This window comes from Oryctolagus cuniculus, chromosome X, assembly GCF_051225735.1.
Source record: "Oryctolagus cuniculus isolate XC-2025 breed Fujian yellow rabbit chromosome X, ASM5122573v1, whole genome shotgun sequence".
Classification (NCBI taxonomy): domain Eukaryota; kingdom Metazoa; phylum Chordata; class Mammalia; order Lagomorpha; family Leporidae; genus Oryctolagus; species Oryctolagus cuniculus.
The window spans coordinates 49578210-49601194 of NC_142888.1; the positions used below are offsets into that span (position 1 = coordinate 49578210).

Sequence of the window (22985 nt, forward strand, 5' to 3'; positions counted from 1 at the left end):
CCATTTTACAATGGGGAAACGAGGCTCAGAGGCATTCTATGAGGTCACGGAGCTAGGAAGTGGCAGAGCTACAAAATAATATTACCCTTGAGCAGGAATGGAGTTCCTGACATCCCAAGGGAGGGGAGAGGGGTAAGCCTTGGGATACGAAAGGAGACTAGAGACCGGGGGTGGACACTTGGGAGCCTGTGGTTGAGCAAGCTGCCAGCACTCACGGTCACTATCCTCTGTCCTTCTCATCCTCCCAGCCAGCTGTGGTGCATCTACAGGGCCAGGGGTCGGCAATCCAAGTCAAGAATGGTAAGAATCAAAGTAGGCTCTCCTTAAATGGAGCTCCCCCTACCCCCACCCCACCCCCCACCCCAGCCTCCGAATGTTCAGCCAGCCTAGTTCCTCCCAGGCCCCTGAGGTACCCTTGGCACAGAGGAGCATTCTTTACTCCATCATGCCCTCTACTGGCAGTCCTGAGTAACTGCTTCCACCAAGAACAGTTGCTCCAGTTGAGACTCACTGATGAGGACTCTGAAAGGGATTTGAGACATCACCAACCCCGGGGGATTCTTGTGGGATGGAGCTTATGTCAGAGTCACCATGGAGATGTGTGTAGTTGGATAAACAGCCTCAACACAAATTAGATAAGGTAAAACTACATAAACTTACATTCTTCTTGTCTGATGGAACTATACAGAAAATGGGTGGGTGAGGTATCTTTCTCCGGGAGGGGGGGAGGGAGCAAGTTAGAAGCTCCAAGGAATATGAGATGCTAGTTGTCTAACAGAGGGGAGAATGTGTTCAACGAGATGGAGCAACACTGATTTAATGTAGTTGCTGCATTTAAGAGATGGGGAAACTGAGACCCTAAGAGATTAGATGATACCAGGGTCAATCATGCTGCCTTCCATGTGTGTGTGGCACTGGAGAGTTGCCAGCATGCTTTCCTTGCCCTTGACTTCATTCGGCCCTCACAACCTTACCTACGAGGTAGGTAAGACACAGAGACAGAAACTGGACCTCAGAGAGGCTAGCGAACTGGCCTACAATTCATAGTTAAGTTCAAAACTATCTTTCTGATTCTCTCCTCTGTTCTGTGCTACTTCAGCCACGTGTATGGACACTCCGCTGAAGGATTGAGTTCACTTTCTTCCCCAAAGGGACATGAACATTCATTACAGAACAGGGCTTTGAAATAATGTCCAGTCCCCAGGGTGCACAGAGCCTAAAATGCATGAACCTTAGGAAGTGGCATGCTAGCCAAGATGCCAGATGCTTGCAGAGCTGGGAGGGAAAGGGGGAGGAACTGTAACTGTGGAAATGGTACATGGAGGCTAAGAAACCTGCTAGAGGATTTCAGCCTCTAAGAACCCAGTCAGCCCTGGACTGGTTATGCCGTGTTTCCTCGCCTAGCCACTCCCCCTGACTGCCACCTGCATGGCTGACTTAACAGCCTTCAAAGTGGAAATAGGAACAGAACCAAAACCCAAGAAGCAAGTCCCGCTGGGGACCAGGTGCCCTAGGCCCCAGGGCCCTGGATGGGCCCTGATCACCATCTGTCCAGAGAGGCCCAGGATAGGCAGGAAATAGGTTTGTTTGGGCGTCGGGATGGGTGGCCTCAGTGTTTATTCTTGAGGCAGCAACTACTGATTTTGCTCCCCACTCTCCCACAGCAAGCGCATGTGCAGCCCCTGTGGGCCAGTCGCCAGTGGTAGTATGTGCTGACCTTTAGTTCCAGCAGAAGCAGCAGCGAGGGGAGGCAGGAGGAGGAGGAAGGCCTGCAGAGCAGCTCTTTGAAGCGCCACAGTCCAGGCATCTCCTCCTCGCTCCTATGCCATCTACTGACCACCTCGAGGAGAGATGCCCATTGTGTCTAGAAACCACTATTTCCTCACACCTCGGAGAGACAGGCCTCCTGGAGCTAGCCAAGGATACATATGCCAAATATAATTTCTTGGGCAAAGAAAGAATGGCTTAGAGGGCTTGGACTCCTTCCTCGTGTAATGAAAAGGAACATCCCTCTTTCTGCAGGACAAAAAGGAAAGTTCGTCTCCACCCTTATGTCCTTGCTCCCACTGTCAAACCAAAGCAGTGTGACTGTCCCCCCACCCCCTGACTGGGGTGAGACAAAGAGGCAGGTGCTTTGCCAAGGGTACCTCGGCTCCCAGACACTCTCCACTATCCTCTTGGTGTGTCCTAGTACAGCCTGGTGGTCCATCCCGTGCCCTCATAAAGAGCCCTCTCACCTAAGGGACATTGTTAGTGATGATCACTAGCTCTGGCTGCCATGGAGTCTGAATTACCCCTGCTCCCGAAGGTTCTCCAGACAGTTCATTGGGCTGAATGATTTTACTGGGGAAAGCCCGTGGAGGCTTCCCAGAAAGGAACAGGTGAAGGAACCATAACAAGGAATCCTTTAAGGAAAAGGAGAAAAACCATGAAACTTTGAGACAGAAGAGGGATTAAGGAGCTATGGCTGGGAAAGTAAAATTGAATAGTAAGACTTAGCCTGCCACTCAGTGTCTGAATTTTGCCTGTGCAGGCCCCATAATAACAAAGAAAATAGGGCAGTGGTACCCATTCTCCTCTCACACACCTGCCACCCCAACAAATTCCAGCTAGAAGTGTTGGTTAAAGACCCTTGCAGATGGAGGGATCAAGAAAAGAGGGATGAAGACGATACCAGGAGCCCTGAAGCAGGCCCGGCAGCCACTTTACCTCACCTGCTTCCAAGTTCCCTTCGTAAAGCTTGGCCTTTTGGGCTATCCTGGTTGCGTGGGATAGGGGTGGAGGTTGGGTACTGCTTGGTGATTCTTATTTTTGTTGCCCAACTTATTCTGACATATACTGAGTGACTGCCTTTCTCTCATACTGAGATCTTTCAGGTGGAGTGCTCAATGACTGGTCTCGCATCACTATGAACCCCAAGGTGTTTAAGCTACATCCCCGCAGCGGGGAGCTGGAGGTACTGGTGGACGGCACCTACTTCATCTATAGTCAGGTAGAAGTGAGTACGGTCTTAGGCCTAACTCTTCTTATATCCAGAATGCAGATCCGGTGCAGGCCACATAGGGGCAGTGTGGAGCCAGCCAAGACCAGCCAATGGCTAACTTCCTGCTTTGATGGGTGGGGGACTGAGGTCACTGGGAGAGGTGTGAAAGAGGGGGGAGGTGGGAGGGCTTTGGTTTTTTTTTTTTTTTTCATAGCCAAATATCACTGAAAAATGGAAAACTGAAAACATCACCCCCCACCAGGCACAGGGCCCCAGGCCCTTATTTCCCCTCTTAGCTGTTTGTTTCTACAGCCATGCTTGAACTTGGCTTCAGCATATTCCTTGAAAGTCAGTTTCAGCGCTGCTGACTCCCCCTTCCCCCAACTCTGCTAGCTTGGGGCACCATAATGAAATAGTACTCTTGTGAAATTTCTCTCCACCTCAAAATGATTTCTGACTGTCTTTCCTTTCTCTTTCTCCCATTTATTTCTCTGTCTTTGTTTCTCTCACATTCCTGCCTCCTTCCTGCTGTCCTTCTCCCAGCCCTTGCTCCCTCCACTTTTGTTCTTTCCCGGCCCTGGGCCCACTCCCCAGGTTTGCCAGTGTCTGTCTACTTCCATCCCCCAATGTTTGCCTCTAACTGGGGTGGCTCCTCAGAGCTAGATGTAGATGAGCCTTGAGGTAGGGGCTTCTGTACGGTGGGCAACAAGCAGGTGCATTGGACAGAAGGACCACAAAGCCAACAGATGGGTATCACAGGACAGTGGCCAGAGATAGGTGGGTTAACAAACATTTGCTGGGCACACGGAGCATGGTGGCATCGCTGGGGTCCTGAATCAAGAGGTTCAATGGCCCCTTGAATACAGTGCTCTCACCTGAAGAGACCACTGAGGGAGCGACCTTTCATAAAGTGAGGAATGATGGTCCCCACCCCCATGGGGCACAGGATATCACCCCAACATCCTATAAGCTAAGCTCCATTTGGTGATGGAGGCCATCAGAGGCTAGAGTGGGGTGGGTGGGTAAGGGCAGGCAAAGATGGAACAATTAATTTTCTGGGACTGGGAAAACCCGCTCACTATGCCAGGCCCCATTGGGCATAGGTTAGTGCTTCCTTCGGGTCGCCAAGCACAGTCAGGGGCCTCGGTTCCGCCCTTTCAAATTCTCTGTCTCATTCATAGTGGCTAGGTCTCCACCTCTCTGGATGTGTTTCCTCAAGCATCAGACAAGAGGGGCGAGGGGCCCCGAGCCTCTGTGAGAAGCTCAGCGCCCGGGGAGGGGCTCTGCAGGCTGAGTGAGACCCCAAAGTTACAGAGCTGAGGAAATGGGCACCTGTTGCCGTGGCCCCTTTGGGGGAATCGATGACTTCTGTGTTGATCCCCAGCTAGTCTTTGGGGCTTGAAATGGGAAGTTAGTTTGCATCTGGAGCACTGATTGAGTGCCTACTGTATGCCGAGCACTGTGCTTCATGCCAGAGCTGGGGCAAGAGGAGGGGAGGTAACGGGGTGAAGAAGGCATGGTTCTTGTCCCCACAGGGTTTGTGACAGGCGTGCTGTCGTAAGAAAGATCTGCTGAGCCACCTGAGCCCCATGGAGTGTGGGAAGGGATGGCACATAAGCTGTCACCCTGCCATGGCTGTCGGCCAACTAGCACACCTTCAGGTGGCACCGCCCCCTCCACGAGGTATTCTGGCAGATCATCGCAGAAGGTTCTGACTGCTCGCCACAAGGGAAGGCCCCACCCTCTTTCCTCTCTTCCCCAATCCCTTCTCGTTGCCTCTCACCCAGGTATACTACATCAACTTCACTGACTTTGCCAGCTATGAGGTGGTGGTGGACGAGAAGCCCTTCCTGCAGTGCACCCGTAGCATCGAGACGGGCAAGACCAACTACAACACTTGCTATACGGCGGGCGTCTGCCTCCTCAAGGCCCGGCAGAAGATTGCCGTGAAGATGGTGCACGCCGACATCTCTATCAATATGAGCAAGCACACCACCTTCTTTGGGGCCATCAGGCTGGGCGAAGCCCCTGCCTCGTAGATTGTCCCCCAATCTTGCCCCTGCCCATGCCCCTGGCCCAGGTTTGGGAGCCGGGACTCCCAGAACCTCTAAGTGCTGCTGTGGTGTTGCAGCCACAGAGAGAAGTGCCCCAGTGCTATTTATTCCCCCAGTGACTCCAGGATGACAAGGCCTGCTTGACTTTCCAGAATGGGTCGGTGGTCGGAGCCCCAGGGTTTCCAGAAAGCAGAACCTTCTTCTTTGGCTCCATGTTGAATGGCTTGTATGGCACGACTCTTCCGCCCTAAGGTCCCTGTTGTCAGATTTGTCATTTGTTGCACTAAAATGAGGATTGCGGGCAGCAGGCCAGAGAAAGCAAATGCATGCTCCAGACTCTGTCCGGGGTGACCATCTGACCCTAAAGGGGCTCATGCTCCTCCCCTGGCAGGGGATGGGGGTGGGGTGGCATGGGAAGCCAGTGCTGTAGCCTAAAGGGAGAGGGCCTGGGAGGGGGAAGGCAGGTGCTTGTGGCAGAGATGGAGGGAGAAGCCTGCCAAGGGGACATCTTCCATAGTGGGAGCGGTTTTTGCTGCTCCACTTCGTGGCCTGCAAGAGAGCCGAAGAGCGCTAACCCCTCAGGCTGAGAGCCACACTGTGACAGCCTTGATGGGCTCTGGAGACCAGCGGTCTCCCCTGCCTTGGGGCAGTTGCAAGGAAGGGCTACAAACCCGTCTGCCTGAGCGCCCGAGTGCCCGAGTCGGTACTGGGGGCCATGTGTCTCTCACTTTGTTTACAGCTGGGCACCACACTCAGAAAACTCCACGGGGTCCCCTCCCCAGCCTCACTAGAACTCCTGTCTTTCTCCACAGAGCCTACCTCTGTCTGAGACAGGTGCCTAATCCAGGACCTGTGCTCATGTGAGTCTGGGATAGTCTTTAGCTTCCCTGGGCACAAAGCGAATTTTCCATTTACTAAGCAGTACAAATATTCATCGAATCCTAATGGATTTGTATCTGCTGGTGGAGGAAGGGTTGGACGGGAGGGCAACCCCCACCCCCTGCCGCCGCCACCACCGTGGCCACCTCCCGACATCCCCTTCAAGTTCTGATATCTGTGAGTCTTAACAGGCGCTTGCCATGAGAGCCTTCTAAACTCCCAAGCCTCAGACTGAGCATCAGCAAGGAGGAGCCTAGCAAAGGGCAAAGGGTTTTGTTCCAGTTTGCCGCAGCCCAAATGGTTATTAAACCAGGTGTTATCTGAAAGGACAGCAGCGGATGCCCTGCTGCCCCAGTCCTTTCTTCACTCTAGCCTGGGAGAAGCAGGGCTCTCTGCCCTTTCGTCGAGGTCCAGAGGCACCGGCACCGGGTTCCCTGCTGGGATACTATGGTAGGGTCATTCAAGGGCCTGTATTTCTAACTGTCAGGGCCCAGCCTGGCTTCTGAGTGTTAGGTCCAGCCCCAAGCTTAGAAGGCCAGCCTTGTCTACTTCACTCGGCTTTGCCCCCTGAAACATATTTCCTTTTGAAATGTGTGTCCTTTTAAAGTGATGAGGAAGAAGTTCCTTCGGGCAGCTGAAACCCACCAAGAATAGCAGGGACTTCTTTCTCAGTTGTGCCTTCCCTTTCTAAGCAACCACACTGCTTGGCCCTTGGCCCTTGGAGGGTCAGGAAAAGGGGTCGGGGCATCGTGGGGCTGGACCCCTGCTGTATTTTGGGTGCCAGTGTGAGTCTTGGAACCCAAAGCGAGGCAGATTTTAGGCATGTGTGGGACTCCCCCCCAACTCCTAAATAAGTTGCCTAGGACACTCTGCAGTTGTCACAGGAACCAACCGAGAACCTCTGGCTTAAAGTCGGAAAAGTACTTTCCCTTTTATTATCTGCTTTGAGGAAGGCAGGGCAGCTGATATGACACAGGTCGTGTTTGGGTGGAGGCTCAGAGAGGGTAAGTGCTTTGGCCAACAGCTCGCCCAGGTTCAGTCACAGCAGGGCGTGGCGTTTGAGATCCACAGAGAACCAGTAAAAGTGAAAGGAAAAAAAGGGAAAGTGAAATTCTTGAGGGTCCCAGAGAGGAACCCAGAGGCGCTCGTTTTCATTCGAGGGGAATATTCCGGGGCACCCACAGAACTGGTAGGCCTCACGTTCTTTCATGCATCTGATGAGCCAAGCAGCCATCCTGTGCGAGCCCCGACTATGGGCAAGGTCCCCCTTTCGTTACCGGAGCTGGCCACCTCCACCAGCTGCTAAATATTAAATAAGCTAAACGCTTGTCCCTGCCTACCGCACGGCAGATGCCTCGACTCTGGCAGGGTCTCCCGGGGTCGGAGGGAAGGCCTGAGAGAGGCCTTTGGCTGTAACTGCCCCAGACATGCAGGTGATCACAGAGGAGAAACCGGTTCCCACCAGGCCCCTCATCAACTCCCAACCCTGGAGGAAGAAGGCTGGATGGTGAGGGAAGCAAACTGTAGCTGGGGAACTGCCTTGCCGCAAAGTCGTTGCCCAAGTGGGTGAAGCAATTTACTGCTGGGCGCGTGTGGGAGTAGATTTACTACTTGGAATTAGGTTGATGTGGGTTTACCAGAGGGCCACGCTAGCGTGGAGAATAGGCCGCGGACATCTGTGGGCAAGCAGAGTGACAGGTCTGTAGGCGAATTGCAAGGCAGGGGCCTCTGCCAGCTGCCCGGGCGCCGATAGCCAAGCGGGCACAAACAGCAGCTGTCAGAGGCTGCCGGGCTCCTGGCTGCCTGGAAAATGCACTCTGTGCCTTCTTCTCCCCTTCATCCATCCTGAGCCAAATGTCTTTTGTTGAACAGGAAAGGGCTGGGAACCCTCCAGGGAAACAAAGACTTCTATCCGCCTGTGTTTTACATAACTTCTGGTGGATGCGAATAGATTCAGAGAAACTGAGAGCTAAGAGCCCTTCAGCGAGAATCTGGTCCAACCTCAATTCCACCCTGTATTACTCTGGTGGAAACGGAGGCCCACTGAGGGCAGGTGACCCCGCCCAAGTGGGGGTGACCAAGGCCTGACCTCCAGACTCAGCAGAGTGAGGGGTAGAGCAGTCCCTTCTTTCTTCCACCCGCAGACTCAAGGCTGGGAGCACTCTGGCCCCTGTAGGAGCCTGCCCAGACAGGAAGAGAGAAACTACAGCCTTCATCGGAACTCTTCCTCCCCTCAGGGCACTCGCCCAGCTCCTGCCTCTGGCCTGCAAGGCTCCAGAATGGCCCCACCCCTGCCTCAGGCCTCCCTAGGCCATGCAGCACAAAGAAGGAACCTGACTTTTTTTCTTTTAGCCCATTTCAGGGCTCTCTCCAGGAGGGGTTGCGGTGTGTCCTTTCTTTATCCAGAAAGCTTCCCGCTGGGATTGGGGGTGGGGGATGGAGAGTGGGCCTTGTTGTGAGAATGGCCTGGAGCAGGGCCAATGCTGCTTTTGGGGGTCAGCATCCAGTGTGAGATACTGTGTATATAAACTATATATAATGTATATAAACTGGGATGTAAGTTTGTGTAAATTAATGGTTTATTCTTTGCAAATAAAAGCGCTTTTTCCCTCCCTTGTTCTTGAAACTGGCTTAAGTACTTGCTGCATGTTAGGTGCTTTTTGGCACATTGTGATCATTGACATCTAGCCTTCATGTTGGGACAGTCACATCTCTTTTTAAGAAAAAAAAGCAGTGTGTATGTGTGTGTATGAAACCTCTAAGTCTGAAGTGAATGTGGCAACATGTTAAATATTGTTGGCATTTTATAGCTAAAAAACGGGCCGGCACTGTGGTGTAGCGGGTAAAGCCGTCACCTGCAGTGTCGGCATCCCATATGGGCACCGGTTCGAGTCCCAGCTGCTCCACTTTCAATCCAGCTCTCTACTATGGCCTGGGAAAGCAGTAGAAGATGGCCTAAGTCCTTGGGCCCCTGCACCTGCATGGGAGACCCAGAGGAAGCTCCTGGCTTCAGATCGGCGCAGCTCCGGCCATTGCGGCAAACTGGGGAATAAACCAGTGGATGGAAGACCCTTCTCTACTTCTCTCTGCCTCTCCTTCTCTGTGTAAATTCGACTTTCAAATAAATAAGTAAATAAATCTTTCCAAAAACCCTAAAAAACAAAACTCCAAACTTGTAAAAGAAATGAAAAAAAAAAAAAACTTAAGTAGCTCTCATTCAAGGTCACCCAACTCATAAATGTGTCCACCTGGTCTGATTCCCAGACTGGAGACCGGACGTCCTACCCTGCTGCTTCCACACCTGGGCCCCAAGCTGAGTGGAGAAGTCTCACGGAGGCAGCACTAAGGAAGATGTACACTCTCAGGAAGAAGCCCTCAGAGTAGCTCAAGAGAGTTCTGGGCACTTTACCCAGCAGCCTTTGCCCCTGTGTATAGGTTGGAGGATGAAACACGTCAGTAACAGAGTGCACACACAGTGGCCCTTGACAAATCTGTAGCAGCTACGGGTGCATGGGCTGGATGTTGGAGCCAGGCTCGTCCTCTGGCTGCCTTAGTGGGTTTATTTATTTTTTATTTTTAAGGAAACCAGTCACAAGACACCTGGAATCTGTTTCCAACTCCCTTATGGGAGCTCATGGGAAATGTGATCTCTGGCAGAAGAGACCGCAGGAAAGTGGAAGCATGGCTCTGCCCCCTGTGTACAAACCTTCCCATGAAAAGCTACCCAGGGCAGAGGCAGCAGAACGTGCTGTGATAAACACACAAGCTGTTCTAGATCAAGCTGACAGACTGGACGCCGGGAAATCACTGGACTCAAATGGCACTGACCCAAGAGAGATGGAACAAGGGGGCTGTGGGCCAAATCATGTAACCTGTCACTGCAACAACCATTATGCCAAGAGTTGGAGAGGCTTGCTATTCCAAAGAAGAGTCCTCTCTGACGGCTGGTCGCCAGGCACCTCGCTTCCCTCCCAAGACGACTGGCTGACTCTCAAACGAAGGGCAGAGGTAGAGGGCCGGGCAAGTAGAGGCAAGTTGCTGGAGGAAAGACGGGAGAAATCAGGTCCGAGGCTGACCCATTTCGTTACAGCTTTAGGAGGCGGAAACAGAACATGGACTACAGGGTAGCAATCACTGAAACTTTCAACACAAAATTCTCCACTGTCAAAACTTTCTCTTAGGCACTGAGAAGCCATGAGAGTCGGGGCAGTGTTTGCTCAATGGGTGATATGCTTAAAGGAGCAAAACTGTACGGAGCTCCCCAACTGACAAACTTGCCATCACATCCCGTGTCATTCAATCTTCCCAAAGGCCTCTGAGATGAACAGGGAGGGGTTGTCAGTTCCATGTGGCCAGATGCGGAAGGGGTCTCGAGGCCAGGAGATGGGCTGTGTGAGAGCTGCAGGAGAGACATGCACAGGCAATCCTAGAGCCCTCAAAACACACCAGCCGGAGCACATCAGTATCGGGAGACAGTTTTTTTATTCTATCCCTTGTTTGCCTCAACACTGCTCCTATGGGAGCCCTTACAGTCACCTCTCCCCTAGGTCTTTCCTGCCTCCTTTCTGCTTCCCTGTAGCCCCCAAGGAAAAGGGAGAGAAAGGCTGAGAAGAGAAAGAGATGGTGTTGAGAAGAGGGGCACAGCAAACAGCCACCTAGCCCCGCCACATAATCACGACTGGCCAAGTTAGGTATGGCAGCTCCACAGGTGCCTTTGTCCTCTTGGGGTTTTTTTGGATACCAGGCTGAGAGGCTGCTGGGGCTGTCTTTCAAATTATCACCAGCTCCTGAGTCTCTGAAATGCCGAAGTTGGTTTTATGCTGGTCAAATAGTTTGCGGAGGGCATCAACATAGAGTGCGTGGTATTGAGCCACAGTCTCCTGGCTTGGATTCTCGATCTTGGGCACTGGGAGAGGTTCCCCGACTGCCAGCGGAGATGATAGGGAAGGAAAAAAAAGACAGACTTCAGAAGAGCTCGCTCCACGGCATGTGCCCCCAACCTCAAGCGAGCCCAGGTTCTTTCTGCTCACTCCGCCAACCCGCCACTCATCCTAACTGGTCTCCCTGCCTCTGAGCACAGCCAGCATCAAGCTCCTGTCTCGGAACTGGATCCGGGATCCTAGCCCGAAGCTGCCAGCAGAAGGATCCACTCACCAATCGTGGTTACAGGCCGAGTATAGGGCAGAAGGCCCAGGGAGTTCTTGGTGAAGCCACGCCCGTAGAAAGCACAAGGGTAGACGTGGACTATGCGCTGGAACCACTTCTGGAAGCGGTTGACCAAGCCTCCTGGCTTGAAAATATGCTGATCGTAGAGGTCATTCTCCCCAAAGGAATAGGCAGGGACTAGAGCCACCCTGCAGAGGAAAAGCAGGTCCTTGGATGCCCAGAAATGCTGACTGCCTGTGGTCCCTGGGTCTTGCCTACCAGCTCCCCAATCCTAAGCCCAACTCCATGCCTGACTCCAGGCTGCCTATAGGAGCAGACCAGCAGCAAAAGAAAGTAAGCCCACCCCACCGCGACCCCCACCCCAATCCAGGAAGCTCCAGGTCTGAGCCACTGGAAGATAAGACCCAAGAGCCATTTCACTTGGCTTCCTTCCCTTCAATCTACATGCTAAGCTTGGCTCTCTCTGAGCCAGGGTTGCATCCAGTCCCCATTTATAAAAGGGGGTGGCCCACATAAGAGGTTAGCACGAAGGTGGACTGGGTCAAGGTGGGCCCTCTACCCTTTGTTCACAAGCAGAAATTCTCTAGCAAGGGGCCAGCACTATGGCTTAGCAGGTAAAGCCTTTGTCTGCAGTGCCGGCATCCCCTATGGGCGCTGGTTCTAGTCCCGGCTGCTCCAGTTCTGATCCAGCTCTCTGTTATGGCCTGGGGAAGCAGTAGAAGATGACCCAAGTCCTTGGACTCCTGCACCCGCGTGGGAGACCCGGAAGAAGCTCCTGCCTCCTGGCTTTGGATCAGCCCAGCTCCAGCCATTGCGGCCAATTGGGGAGTGACCCAGCAGATGGAAGACCTCTCTCTCTCTCTCTCTGCCTCTCCTTCTCTCTCTGTGTAACTCTGACTTTCAAATCAATAAATAAATCTTAAAAAAATAAATGTTTAAATAAAAGAGAACTGCTCCAGCACTCAGTCACAGCTCTGTGCCAGGGACGGCTTTCCCCTCCCTCTTTTTTTTTTTTCTTTTCTTTATTTTCCAAGTAAAGTCAAAACTGTATGGGGCTGGTGCTGTGGCCCAACAGGTTAAGCTGCCACAAGATGATGCCAGCATTCCATATGGGCTTTGGTCCGAGTCCTGGCTGCTCCACTTCTGATCCAGCTCCCTGCTAATGGGCCTGAGAAAGCAGCAGAGGATGGTCCAAGTGCTTGTGCCCTTGCACCCCCATGGGAGACCTGGAAGGAGTTCCTGGCTTCTGGCTTCAGCCTTGGCCCAGTCCCAGGTGTTGCCACCATTTGGAATTGAATGAGCAGACAAAAGATATTCTCTCTCTCTCTCTCTCTCGTTCTGTTTGTCACTCCAGCTCTCAAATAAATAAGTCAATTTTTTAAAAAAATATAGTATCTAGTTATGATGACTGTAGTTAATGACAACCAATCATATACTTCTTCCTCCCTCTTTAGATACCATTTCCTCAAAAGCCCTTCCTCCTTGCCTGCTGGGCCTTTGGGTCCCCTCCCCTGAGGCCGAACCAGAGCACTTGCTTACCCGTGCCGCAGGGCCGTGCGCACAAAGCCATGCCGTTTCTTCAAGAACAGGGTGCAGGATCCCGGCAGGCTGTATCTGCACTCAGCCAGGCCGCCAGCCACCACAATGAGCATGTTGCCTTTGCCTTTCTGGGTAAGCAGGAAGTCCATGGAGGATTGGCTCACAGAGCAGGCCCCTGGTGGGCAGAGAAAGCTGAGGGTCACTGGCCACTTCCCACACCCCGAATCTTTTCTCCTTTCTTCTTCAAAGCAGGTGGAGAACCACCAACACCCCCTATCTGGCTTGGGAGCCTAGAAAAGCTGTCCAGGACCAAAGTTGGTCATGCTGCCACCTGTTCCTGCCCCCTCCCCAACCTGTCCCTTGGGGAGCCATTGTTTTCTCTGGCTTCCTGTGCTAGCCAACTCACCTGTGGACATTACGTAGTCTCTGAGGAGGGGGACCCAGAAAAAGGCTCCCAGTGTGAGTATGTACGGGGTGATGCCAGGGAAGACCTTGGAGAAGCCCGAAGTCTCCGTGGCAAAGTGGCCGAAGCACGAATGGGACATGAGCCCGTGCGGGTGGCAGACAACGATGTAGTTGTGGCTGGGGGAGAGATCGTGAGTCTTCAAAATCTGGAGAGGAAAGGCAGAGTCAGCAGGGCTCCAGGCAGTGGCAGGGGACCCGGGCAAAGGGCTGCTGGGGCCGGCCATGCAGGTTGGCAAGACGTCCAACTCCGGCACGTGGCACTGCCGCAGGCCGCCAAGTGGATGGCTGCCAGGCCCTCTGCCCCCTCCCTGGCCCAGCTGCTGGCACAGGAGGCAGGGCTGGGCTGGGGCTTGGGGTGGCATCTGAGGCTGCTCACCTTGAGAGGGAAGTAGTCGCAGTAGTGTTTCCACAAGCGCCATTGCCTCACACAGGTAAGCCGGCGGCCACCTGAAAGCAGACGCACCAGTGCCGACCTTTGTCCACTGCCTCTGTCCTCTCCCATCACCCCTTGCTGTTCTCTCCCATCACCCCCTGCTGCTCTCTGGCCTCTTAAGTGACAACCCAGGCGGGCTTGTGGGGCCGTTAACGTAGGACCGGCTAGCTCTGTTTCACCAGCTGCCCCTCCCCCTAAGCCACTCCAGCTGTGGCCAGGGTCTTCCCATCACTTGCCCAGGACCCCTCCCTCAGCATCTCCAGCTGTGGGGAATTGGCCGAGCCTCTCAGGATGACAAGGAAAGAAGAGAGAAGGGCCTGTGGCACTGCGGCGCCAGCAGGGTGCTCACCTCGCTCAGGGGTCTTCCAGTCGAAAGCCAGCCAGGTGAGAATGAGCACAGTGACAGGCCAGTAGGGCGTAAACACCACCAGGTAGAGGTTGACGAGGATCACTGTGCTTACTGGAGAGGGCCCAGGCCAGAGTTACCGAATTGTGAACGCATTCTCACGCCCTCACACTCACCCTCCCTCCCCGACTTCTGTCATGCGCACGCCCACCCAGGCCCCAAGCGCGCCCATGCCTGCAGCCCCGGTTCTCCTGTCTGGCCTTGGCTCTAGCACACAGATGTCCGCCTCTGCAGCTCTGCTTCACACTGGAAAGCCTTTCTCCCGGGCCCCGCCCCAGCGCCAGGCTCTGACTATCTGCAATGTGTTCAGTGGCAGAGAGCCAGGGATGGGCCACCAGAGGTCAACGCGTCCTGGCATAGTTTTCCCCACAAGCCCTGCTTTCCTCTCCATGCCACCACAGCTGCAAGGCATTGGCGGGGAGACCGTCAGGCAGAGCGAAGACCCAGCTTCAGCCAGGTTGCAAGCCCACAAGACGGCCAACAAGAAAAGAAGCAAGTGACAAGACTGCCCCCACCGCCACCAAGCAAAGTTCCCAGAAGACAGGGCCACTACCGGTGAGAGTATCAGAAAGGGTTACTGCGGATGAGTCACACGGGGAGCCACGCGGACTTCAAATTATTACTGGACTGTTTTTAAAACGGCCATGATTAAGACTGTGTAGGAAAGTGGGTCAAAACAAAGGTTAAGGAAGACAGAGAACATTTGGAATTGAACGTAGCAGATTAAGCACAAGTTTCTGTCTCAACAGCTTGCTGGAGCCCCATAAAAAGTATTGCTAAATGTTTTTTTTTAAGATAGTCTCTCTGTCTCTCTCTATATATATTTGAAAGGCAGAGTTAGAGAGAGAGAGAGAGAAAGAGAGAGAGAGAGAGAAAAACTGAAAGAGAACTGGAGAGATGCCTACAGTGGGTGACTTATCAGCAAACATCTGATGCTGGAAAGAAGATGGAGGAGGAGGAGGAGACTGAGAGCGAAGAGAGCCGGGATTTAGTTACCTGCAAGGGTGATGCCTCCAAGAAGCAAGCCTGTTTGCACAGGAGAATCTAGAGATTTGTAGGCACCAGGTGTCACAAAAGGCAAGGATGAAGCTCAGAGCTCAAAACCCAGGGGACTGCTTGGATGTTTGCCAAGGAACCAATTAGCACTCCAAGTCTCTCCCCTCCACTACACAACCGGACGATGGGAAGATTATTCTCTGATAAAACTTGAACCAAACAGACTCTAGACTCAAATACAAACAGTCCCTAACCTATGACAGTTCAGCATGATTCCTTTTGACTTTACAATGGTGCAAAAGCCATACGCGTTCAATAGAAACTGTACTTGAAGTTCTGAATTTGGATCTTTTCCCAGGCTAGTAATATGCCAGCCCGATCCTCTCCCACGATGCTGGGCGGCAGCGGCAGCCACAGTTCCCAAACAGCCCTGTGATCACAAGGGAGAAACAACCAACGCTGTACCCTGTGCTGTGTTGCTAAGCTCTGACATCCCACAAGTTATGTAGTAAATGCGTTTTCAACATGAGATATTTTCAACTTGCAATAGTTTTATTGGGTTGTAACCCCATCAGGGATTGAGGAACGTCTTTACTTACACAAGACACAGATAAGATATTCAATGTGCAGCCAAACTAATCAATTATGAAGGCAAAGTAAAAAACTAATGCAGATTGTTTTGATTAGATTATTAGAATGTAGATTATTTCTGATTCATTTCAGATTATTTGTCCTGCGTGTCTCTTTCTCAGAAAACTACTGGAGGATGTACTTCACCAAAATAAGACAGTAATCTAAGAAAGAAGACATGGGATCCAGGAAGAAAGGGCTCCAACAAAGGAGAGAAAGGAACAAGACCAGTACTGGGAGGAGCTGAGCATGGCACCTAGGACACAAAATCTAAGGAGGCATTCACTCTCAGGGACATGAGAGTGAGCACCTTCTTAAATTTTGTTTGCTTCTTCAAGCATCCTGGAGGTGACAGCTTACAGATTCCTGATGTGCTCGCACATATTGAGAGACTAATATGTCTTTGGAGCCTTTGCAGATGAATTCATGATAGCTAATAGATACCTAATAGGTAACCAAAGAAATTCAAAATGAAGCAATTATTAACTCCCAGGAACACAAAATGTTGTGTGATGAAGGAACTATCCTCTCGGTACACTAAATAGCTCAATTGTGAATAATGTTTCCTAGTCAAGTGTTTAACCAAACCTGTATAATGATTTGGATAAAATGAGAGAAGGGGAAATTGGAGTGATAGCGTATGCAGTCACACACTCATCTTCCATACAGGGAAGCCAGTAGACAGTATCTACAATGGTTGCATCAGAAAATAGTAATATTTAGAAATTCCAAATAGTAACATTTGGAAATGTGGAAGCCAAGACTAGAAGGAGCTAACAAGGTTACAAATGTCTATCTCTGGGAAGGGTGGAGCACAGGCCAGCCGTTTCAGGCTTTTTGATAAGCACTATACAAAACTCTTGCCTTCTCCAACAACTCAAGAAAGGCATGCATCTTGTCCAGAAGACACCAGTCAGTCTCCCTTGGGCTTTGCTCAAACCCAGGCGGTAGTGGGGACATCTTGAGAATGTGGCCGCAGGTACAGTTCCCTGTGTGGGATGAATCCTAAATCTGCCATTTACCATGTATGGTCAAAGTTATCCCTGCAACTCAGCCCCCTGTGCCTCAGTTCCTCTTTGCAAAATGGGCACCTGCCCTAGCCTCCTCACAGGCTCACTGCAAGGGTCTTCTAGCTGTCTGTACACCCAAAGCCAAACTCAAATTACGGGTCCTCTGGGGTATGGCTGTTGTGGCACAACAAGTCAAGCTGCCACTGTCCCATATCAGAGTACTGGGTTCAAATCCCAGCTACTCCACAGCTGATCAATGTATGCGGGAAGCAGATGATGGCTCAAGTGCTTGGGCTTTGGTCCGTGTCACCCATATGGGAGACCCGGACTTTGTTCTGGGCTCCTGGCTTCAGCCTGGCCCAACCCCAGATGTTACAGGCATTGGAGGAGTGAAACAGCAGATGGAAGATCTCTCGCTCGCTCACTCGCTTTCTACAAACACACACACACACACACACACAGCCTTTCAACTAAACAAATCTTTTCAAAAGAGAGTCCTCGGTAGTCATTCCACTTTCAGCCATTCTCCTCCTCACACTTTGCTCTGCTCCCCCTGCCCTGCTGGCAGCTCACACTGGCGCCTGACCCTTCAGCCTTGCTTCAGTCTCTCGCACACATCTTCTTATCATCACATCCTATTAACCTATCCCAACTGAATCTCTCCTCTTTTTCTCTCTCCTCTCCAACCCCATCGCCACTAGCCTGGTCCAGTTCACCAGCAAGTCTCACTTGGATTCATTCCACAGCCTCCTACGTGGCATGGGCACTTCCACCCCTATCTTCCTATAACAGATTTGCTACACGGGAGCTACAGTGGTCTCTCAAACACACAAATGTGATAACGCTGCCCATGCCGCACCCTAACATGACCCTGAGGAAGAAGTGCAAATTCCTTGCCCATGGTTTGCAACGCCCTATGCAATCTGTCCCCAGCCAGCTTCTCCAGAATGCTCTTTGACTCCGCTCCCATTCATTCACTCATCCATTCCTCCACTCCCATCCATTCACTCATCCATCCTTCAGTCAATGTGTGTCAAGCGCCAAGTCTGCGCCTCTCACCTCCTCCCACTTAAACCACTGGCAGCTCTTCGAATGCGCCGTGTTTTCCTTCTCAGCCTAGCCTTTTCCTAGTTGCCTACTGTTTATCCTGAACGCTCCTTCCTTCTTCACCCATTTCAAATTTGTCCTTCAAGAGTCAACTCAATTGCAAGGGAAGAATGGGCAAAGATCTCGTGTGGGTAGTCAGCAGAAAGAGAAAAATATAATTGCTCAGACACATATGAAAAAGAAACTCGACCTCACTCGTAATTAAGGGAGTTGGAAATAAAGCAATGACTCGTTGTTTACCTATCACTGCTGCTTGGAGGTAGTAAGGCCTGCATATGAGTTCTGTATTTGCTTTCCTCTCATGCTGTGATAACCCCTGACACCACATTTTGCACTAACACAATATGACGGTGCCTCCATCAGCCTAAATATTAGTGTCCACAGCAGGCAGAGACTCCTACCAACCTATGTTGGACGTTTAACATGAACAAGAAATAAACATTTGTTAGGGCTGGCTCTGTGGCACAGCGGGTTAAGCCACTGACTGCAGTGCTGGCATCCCATAGGGGCGCTGGTTCGAGTCCCGGCTGCTCCTCTTCCAATCCAGCTCTCTGCTATGGCCTGGGAAAGCATCAGAAGATGGCTCAAGTGATTGGACCCCTGCACCCGCGTGGGAAACCTGAATGAAGTTCTGGGCTCCTGCCTTCAGTCTGTGCCAGCCCTGGCCGTTTTACCCATTTGGGGAGTGAACCAGCAGATGGGAGACTTCTCTCTGCCTCTCCCTCTCTGTAATTCTGCCTTTCAAATTAATAAATAAATCTTAACAAAAAAAAACATAAAGAAACATTTACTTGCACTAAGCCACTGCAATTTCAGGATTAACTGTTACCACAGCATTCTTAGTTTACCCTGGTTAACACACCCTAAGTGCACACATTTTACAAATGAGGAAAACAAGACTCAGAGAGGATAACTTATCAAATGTTGCACAGATAGTAAGTAGTAGGGCTGGAGTTTGAACACAGTCCATCTGGCTCCAGACTGTATGTTTAAAAGCTACAATATACCACCTCTTGACTGTGTGTGTGTGTGTGTGTGTGTGTGTGGTATGGGTATGTGCATGTATGCATGAGTGTGTGGGAGGTATGCATATGTGCATGCGTGTGTGTGTGCACGTGTGTGTGTGTAAATCTCCATCATGTCTGCCTATCTGACCAAAACACTATTAACCATGATTGCCTCTGAGGGGTGAGCTTGGGGATTGCACTGAGGACGGAGAGATGCCAGCCTAGAGGCTCCAACCTCCTTTATGAAAGGGCCTGGCCCAGGGCAACCTTTAATAAATGGTCATTTTTCTCCTCCAGTGCAGTGTCAGTTTCTAGGGCTCAGAGACCCTGTTCTCACATGGGAACAGAGTTTTAGTGCTGGCAAGGCAGAGAGGTTGGTAACAAGCCAACTGCGTGGGGATAGGACAAGAATTCAAGTTGAGCATCCCTAATCTGAGACGCTGCGATCTGCAATGTTCCAAAATCCGAAACCTTCTGAGTACTGACATAGCCGGACAAGTGGAAAATTCCACGCGTGACCTCATGGGACACCGGCACACTAAAATACTGTATCAACTTGCTCTCAGGCTGTGTGTGTCAAGTGGATATGAAACATAAATGAATTTTGTGTTTAGACTGAGGTGCCATTCTCAAGGTATCTCATTATGTGTTTGCAAATACTCTGAAATCAGAAAAACATCTGAAATCTGTAACACTTCTGATCCCATGGTTTCGGATAAGGGCTACTCACCCTGTAGAAGAGAACCCAGTGTTCTAAAGCTTCTGGGCCAGAGCAGGATCTCTAGGCAGGGACTCATCACAGGTGCCACAAGACCGCGGACCTAAGGTTCTGCAAACCCTGAAGCCAAGGCCAAAGCAGATCCTTCCTTTTTAAAGATGTATCCGTTTATTTGAAATGCAGAGTGACAGAAAGAGTGGGGAGGAGAAACTTCCATCTGCTAGTTCACACCTTATGACCACAACAGTCAGGGCTGGGCCAGGCTGAAGCCAGGAGCCCAGCACTCCATCCAGGCATCCCATGTGAGGAGCAGGGGCCCAAGCACGTGCGGCATCCTCTATTGCTTTCCCAGACACGTTAGCAGGGAAGCTGGATCGGAAGTGGCGCGGCTGGCACTGGAACCGGAGCTCACAGTGGATGCCGGTGTTGAAGGCCAGCCCCTCTCCCTGGCAGATTCACCTCAGATTATCTCTGAGACCCAGCAGCTGCAGAGCTGAGAATGAGGAAAGCTGCCCTTTCCTGAATAAACTGCCCCAGAGCTTGAGCCTCTCAGTGGGCAGAGCGCTGGAGCCCAGCTGAGGTCCTTGTCTTTAGTTGGAAGCCTTCTTCGCCTTTCATCCAGGAAACTTTACATGTGTACAAGGCCTGGCTTCCTCCTGCCCCCCTGCGGCCTAGTGTGTACTCCAGGGGCGAGTTGCACATCCCATCTCCCAGGCAGCAGTGAGTGAGCAGATGCAGGGACCACGAGGAAAACTTATGGACCAGACTCAAGGGCCTTACGGGCTGCACTCCCAGCCCAGCCTCTCCAATTCCTAACTGTGCAACCCTGGGCAGACCAAGCACCCCACATGGACCTGACCTCCGCTTCCTCATCCATGCAGTGGAGACTGTTAGCCACAGAAGGGGTTTAGAACAAACGGGGTCTGGTGTGCGGCAAGGTGCAATCAATGGCAGTGAATATTATATGAGTATTGGCTCTCATTATGGGTATGGTCATTAGTGTGAATTATTATGCCTAAGAAATCTACTTCTGAAAGTTGGCATAAGGGGCCAGCGCTGTGGTGTAGTGGGCTGAGCCTCCACCTGCAGTGCCGGCATCCCATATGGGGGCTGGCTCGAGTCCCGGCTGTTCCACTTCTGATCCAGCTCTCTGCTCTGGCCTGGGAAAGCAGCAGAAGATGGACCAAGTGCTTGGGCCCCTGCACCCCCATGGGAGACCTGGAAGAAGCTCCTGGCTCCTGGCTTCGGATTGGCTCAGCTCCGGCTGTGTGGCCATCTGGGGAGTGAACCAGTGAGTGGAAGACCTCTCTCTCTCTCTCTCTCTCTCTCTCTCTCTCTCTCTCTCTCTGTAACTCTGCCTCTGGAACAAATAAATCAGTCTTTGAAAAACAAAGTTTGCATTAGACTAAAATGCAATGATAGATGGGGAAAATGTCTGGTACAAAGTAGCACCTAGTACACATGAATTCCCTTCTCTGGTCTCTTCTGGTCCTGGTTAGCAGCATTCCTACAGTAGCATTGCTCTTTTCAGTCCTGGAGGGAGTCCCACTGCCCAGCCCAGGCAGGCCTCTGAGTTCCCCATTCTCTGGTACCTAGCCTGGTGGTGAGTTGAGGTAAGGAATGGCCGCCCTCCCTCTCCGTGGTCACATCCCTGTGCTAGCCCCAAGCTCCAGGCCCAGCTTACAATGGCCCTTAATTCATGCTCCTGACTACCCCCCCCCCACAGCAGTGGTTTGTTTCTGCTTCTAGAACATGGTGGCCAGCACGTCCAAGTCATTTGCACAGAGTGTTTGTGCTTGTCGGCGTTAGGGAAAATGAATAAATGGTTGAATTGCTCAGGCCGAGAGGTTCCCACGGCCTCCCTCTGGTGTCATGCCAATGTCTTTCCCTGAGGCTTTGCTTGAGCCCCCGGGGTGGCAGCTAGGGCCCTTTCCTCAAAAGACTCGCTCCCTATCATCCTATAACAGTCCTCCATACCCTGCCCCGCCCCCGCCGGAGGGCTCACCCGTCCCTGGCAGCTGTGCACACACACACACACACACATCACTCACTAATCCTCCAGATGCCACGCCCAAAGGCCAGGGGCACCAACTGTCCTGGTTTGCTTGGGGACAATCTCCATCGTGAGCATTACATGTCCCCAAACCCTTGAGTCTCATGCAAGCCAGGATGGTTGGTCACCCTAGCAAGGGCTGAAGGCTCACCGATAAGCAAGGCGCTGAGAGCCCACTGGAAGAGAGCGAAGACCTCCAGGGCGGTCTTGAGGTCCTTCTTGGAGGGCAGCAGCATGATGCCCGAGGTCCCAGCGGCTGCAGGTGAGTGCTGCTCGGCCATCCTGCCCCTACTGCTCCGGGGCCTGTGAGGTTTCCTCTCTTCAGGCTTCCCTCTCCAGCCCCTGCCTAGTCTCCACCCCCCCACCCCCACCCTCCACCCCGCCGCCCCGCCGCAGGATTACAGGATCTCACGCCGCCTCTGCTCGGCCAGCTCCTTCCAGCCGCCTGCCTACCTGTACTTTTGCCCACTTGGGCTGGACCTGGGCTGAGATTGTGACAGCCCCTCGCACACCTGCAGCCAAAAAGCATGGAGGAAAATGCTGGTGTGGGAAGTGAGTGGGTGGGGACGGGGCTGAGGAGAAGCCTCCAGGGCTTGTCTGGAATGTGGGGGTAGGAGTGGGGCCCCCGGAAGGAACCTGGGGCTCAGATGGGCCACAAGGTCCACCTGACTCAGCCAGAACACGATTAGAGGACGTCCCTGCCCAGATGGGAAAAGATTGTTGGCCTTCTGGGCAGTCTGGGCAAACTCACTACTTGTGGTGAAGAAGCATCATGGTTCTGGGAGCACATAGTAGGTGCTGAACAAACCTACTGAATTCATAACATTGTTAGTATGTATTCTGTTATTCCATGTACATGAAATTCTAGAACAAGCCTAACTACAAACCTCTAGTGGAAGCAAATCACAGCCGCATTGGCCTCTGCTGGGGACTGACTGGGAAGGGGCAGGATGGCATTTCTGGGTGTGACAGGGATGATCGCCAAGTTTTGATAGGACTTGGAGGGGCACACATCCAAAAGTCCTTCATCCAAACTTTGCGAGTACACGCTTAAGATCTGCGCACTTGACTGGAGGAAAATTTTCCCTCTAAAGGAAACAAGTGCTGAATTCTCATTAATGCTGAAGTGTCCAGGGGTTAAAGAGTGCAAACGTCTGCAGTTTACCTTGAAGTGCAAATAAAGTCTATTGGCGGATCGATGGCTGGGGGGACGGACGGACAGACACGTGACGACGGCAACAAAACATTCTCTGTGGAACCCAGATGGTGGGTGTTCACTGTATGATTCTTTCAACTCTTTTGTAGCCTTGACTTTTTTCATAAGAGAATTTTGCACACACAAATAAAAAAATCTCCCTCCAGATCATCGTAAAAGCAAGTTGTCAGGGATGGTGTTGTGGCACAGCAGGTTAAAGCCATTGCCGGAAATGCCAGCATCCCATATCAGAGCCACCAGTTCCAGTCCCGGCTGCTCCACTTCTGATCCAGCTCCCTGCTAATGCACCTGGGAAAGCAATGGAAGATGGCCCAAGTGCTTGG

At 52.0% G+C, this 22985-nt stretch overlaps 2 protein-coding genes across 5 annotated transcripts in view; one reads left to right on the forward strand and one right to left on the reverse strand.

Moving 5' to 3' along the window:
* EDA (ectodysplasin A) overlaps window positions 1–8542 on the forward strand; it is a 358959-nt gene extending 350417 nt beyond the window's left edge. The window contains exons 6-8 of one of the 4 annotated variants that reach the window (XM_008272738.5): window positions 249–300; window positions 2868–2992; window positions 4771–8542. In XM_008272738.5, coding sequence (XP_008270960.1) covers window positions 249–300; window positions 2868–2992; window positions 4771–5022 — 429 coding nt within the window. In that variant the 3' untranslated portion in view covers window positions 5023–8542. Of the gene's footprint in view, window positions 1–248; window positions 301–2867; window positions 2999–3526; window positions 3796–4770 lie in introns of those variants that run through there. The other 3 variants (XM_002720063.6, XM_008272739.5, XM_017349960.4) reach the window with 3 other exon arrangements.
* A 1839-nt stretch (window positions 8543–10381) lies between these two features.
* Window positions 10382–21764, reverse strand: AWAT2 (acyl-CoA wax alcohol acyltransferase 2). The gene is made up of 7 exons (XM_002720065.6): window positions 21598–21764; window positions 13869–13979; window positions 13463–13533; window positions 13028–13232; window positions 12622–12796; window positions 11071–11270; window positions 10382–10840 (listed from the first exon to the last, which is right to left on the reverse strand). Exons 1-7 carry the CDS (start codon window positions 21725–21727, stop codon window positions 10686–10688), a joined length of 1047 nt encoding a protein of 348 aa, XP_002720111.2. The 5' UTR covers window positions 21728–21764; the 3' UTR covers window positions 10382–10685.
* Between the last annotated feature and the right edge of the window lie 1221 nt (window positions 21765–22985).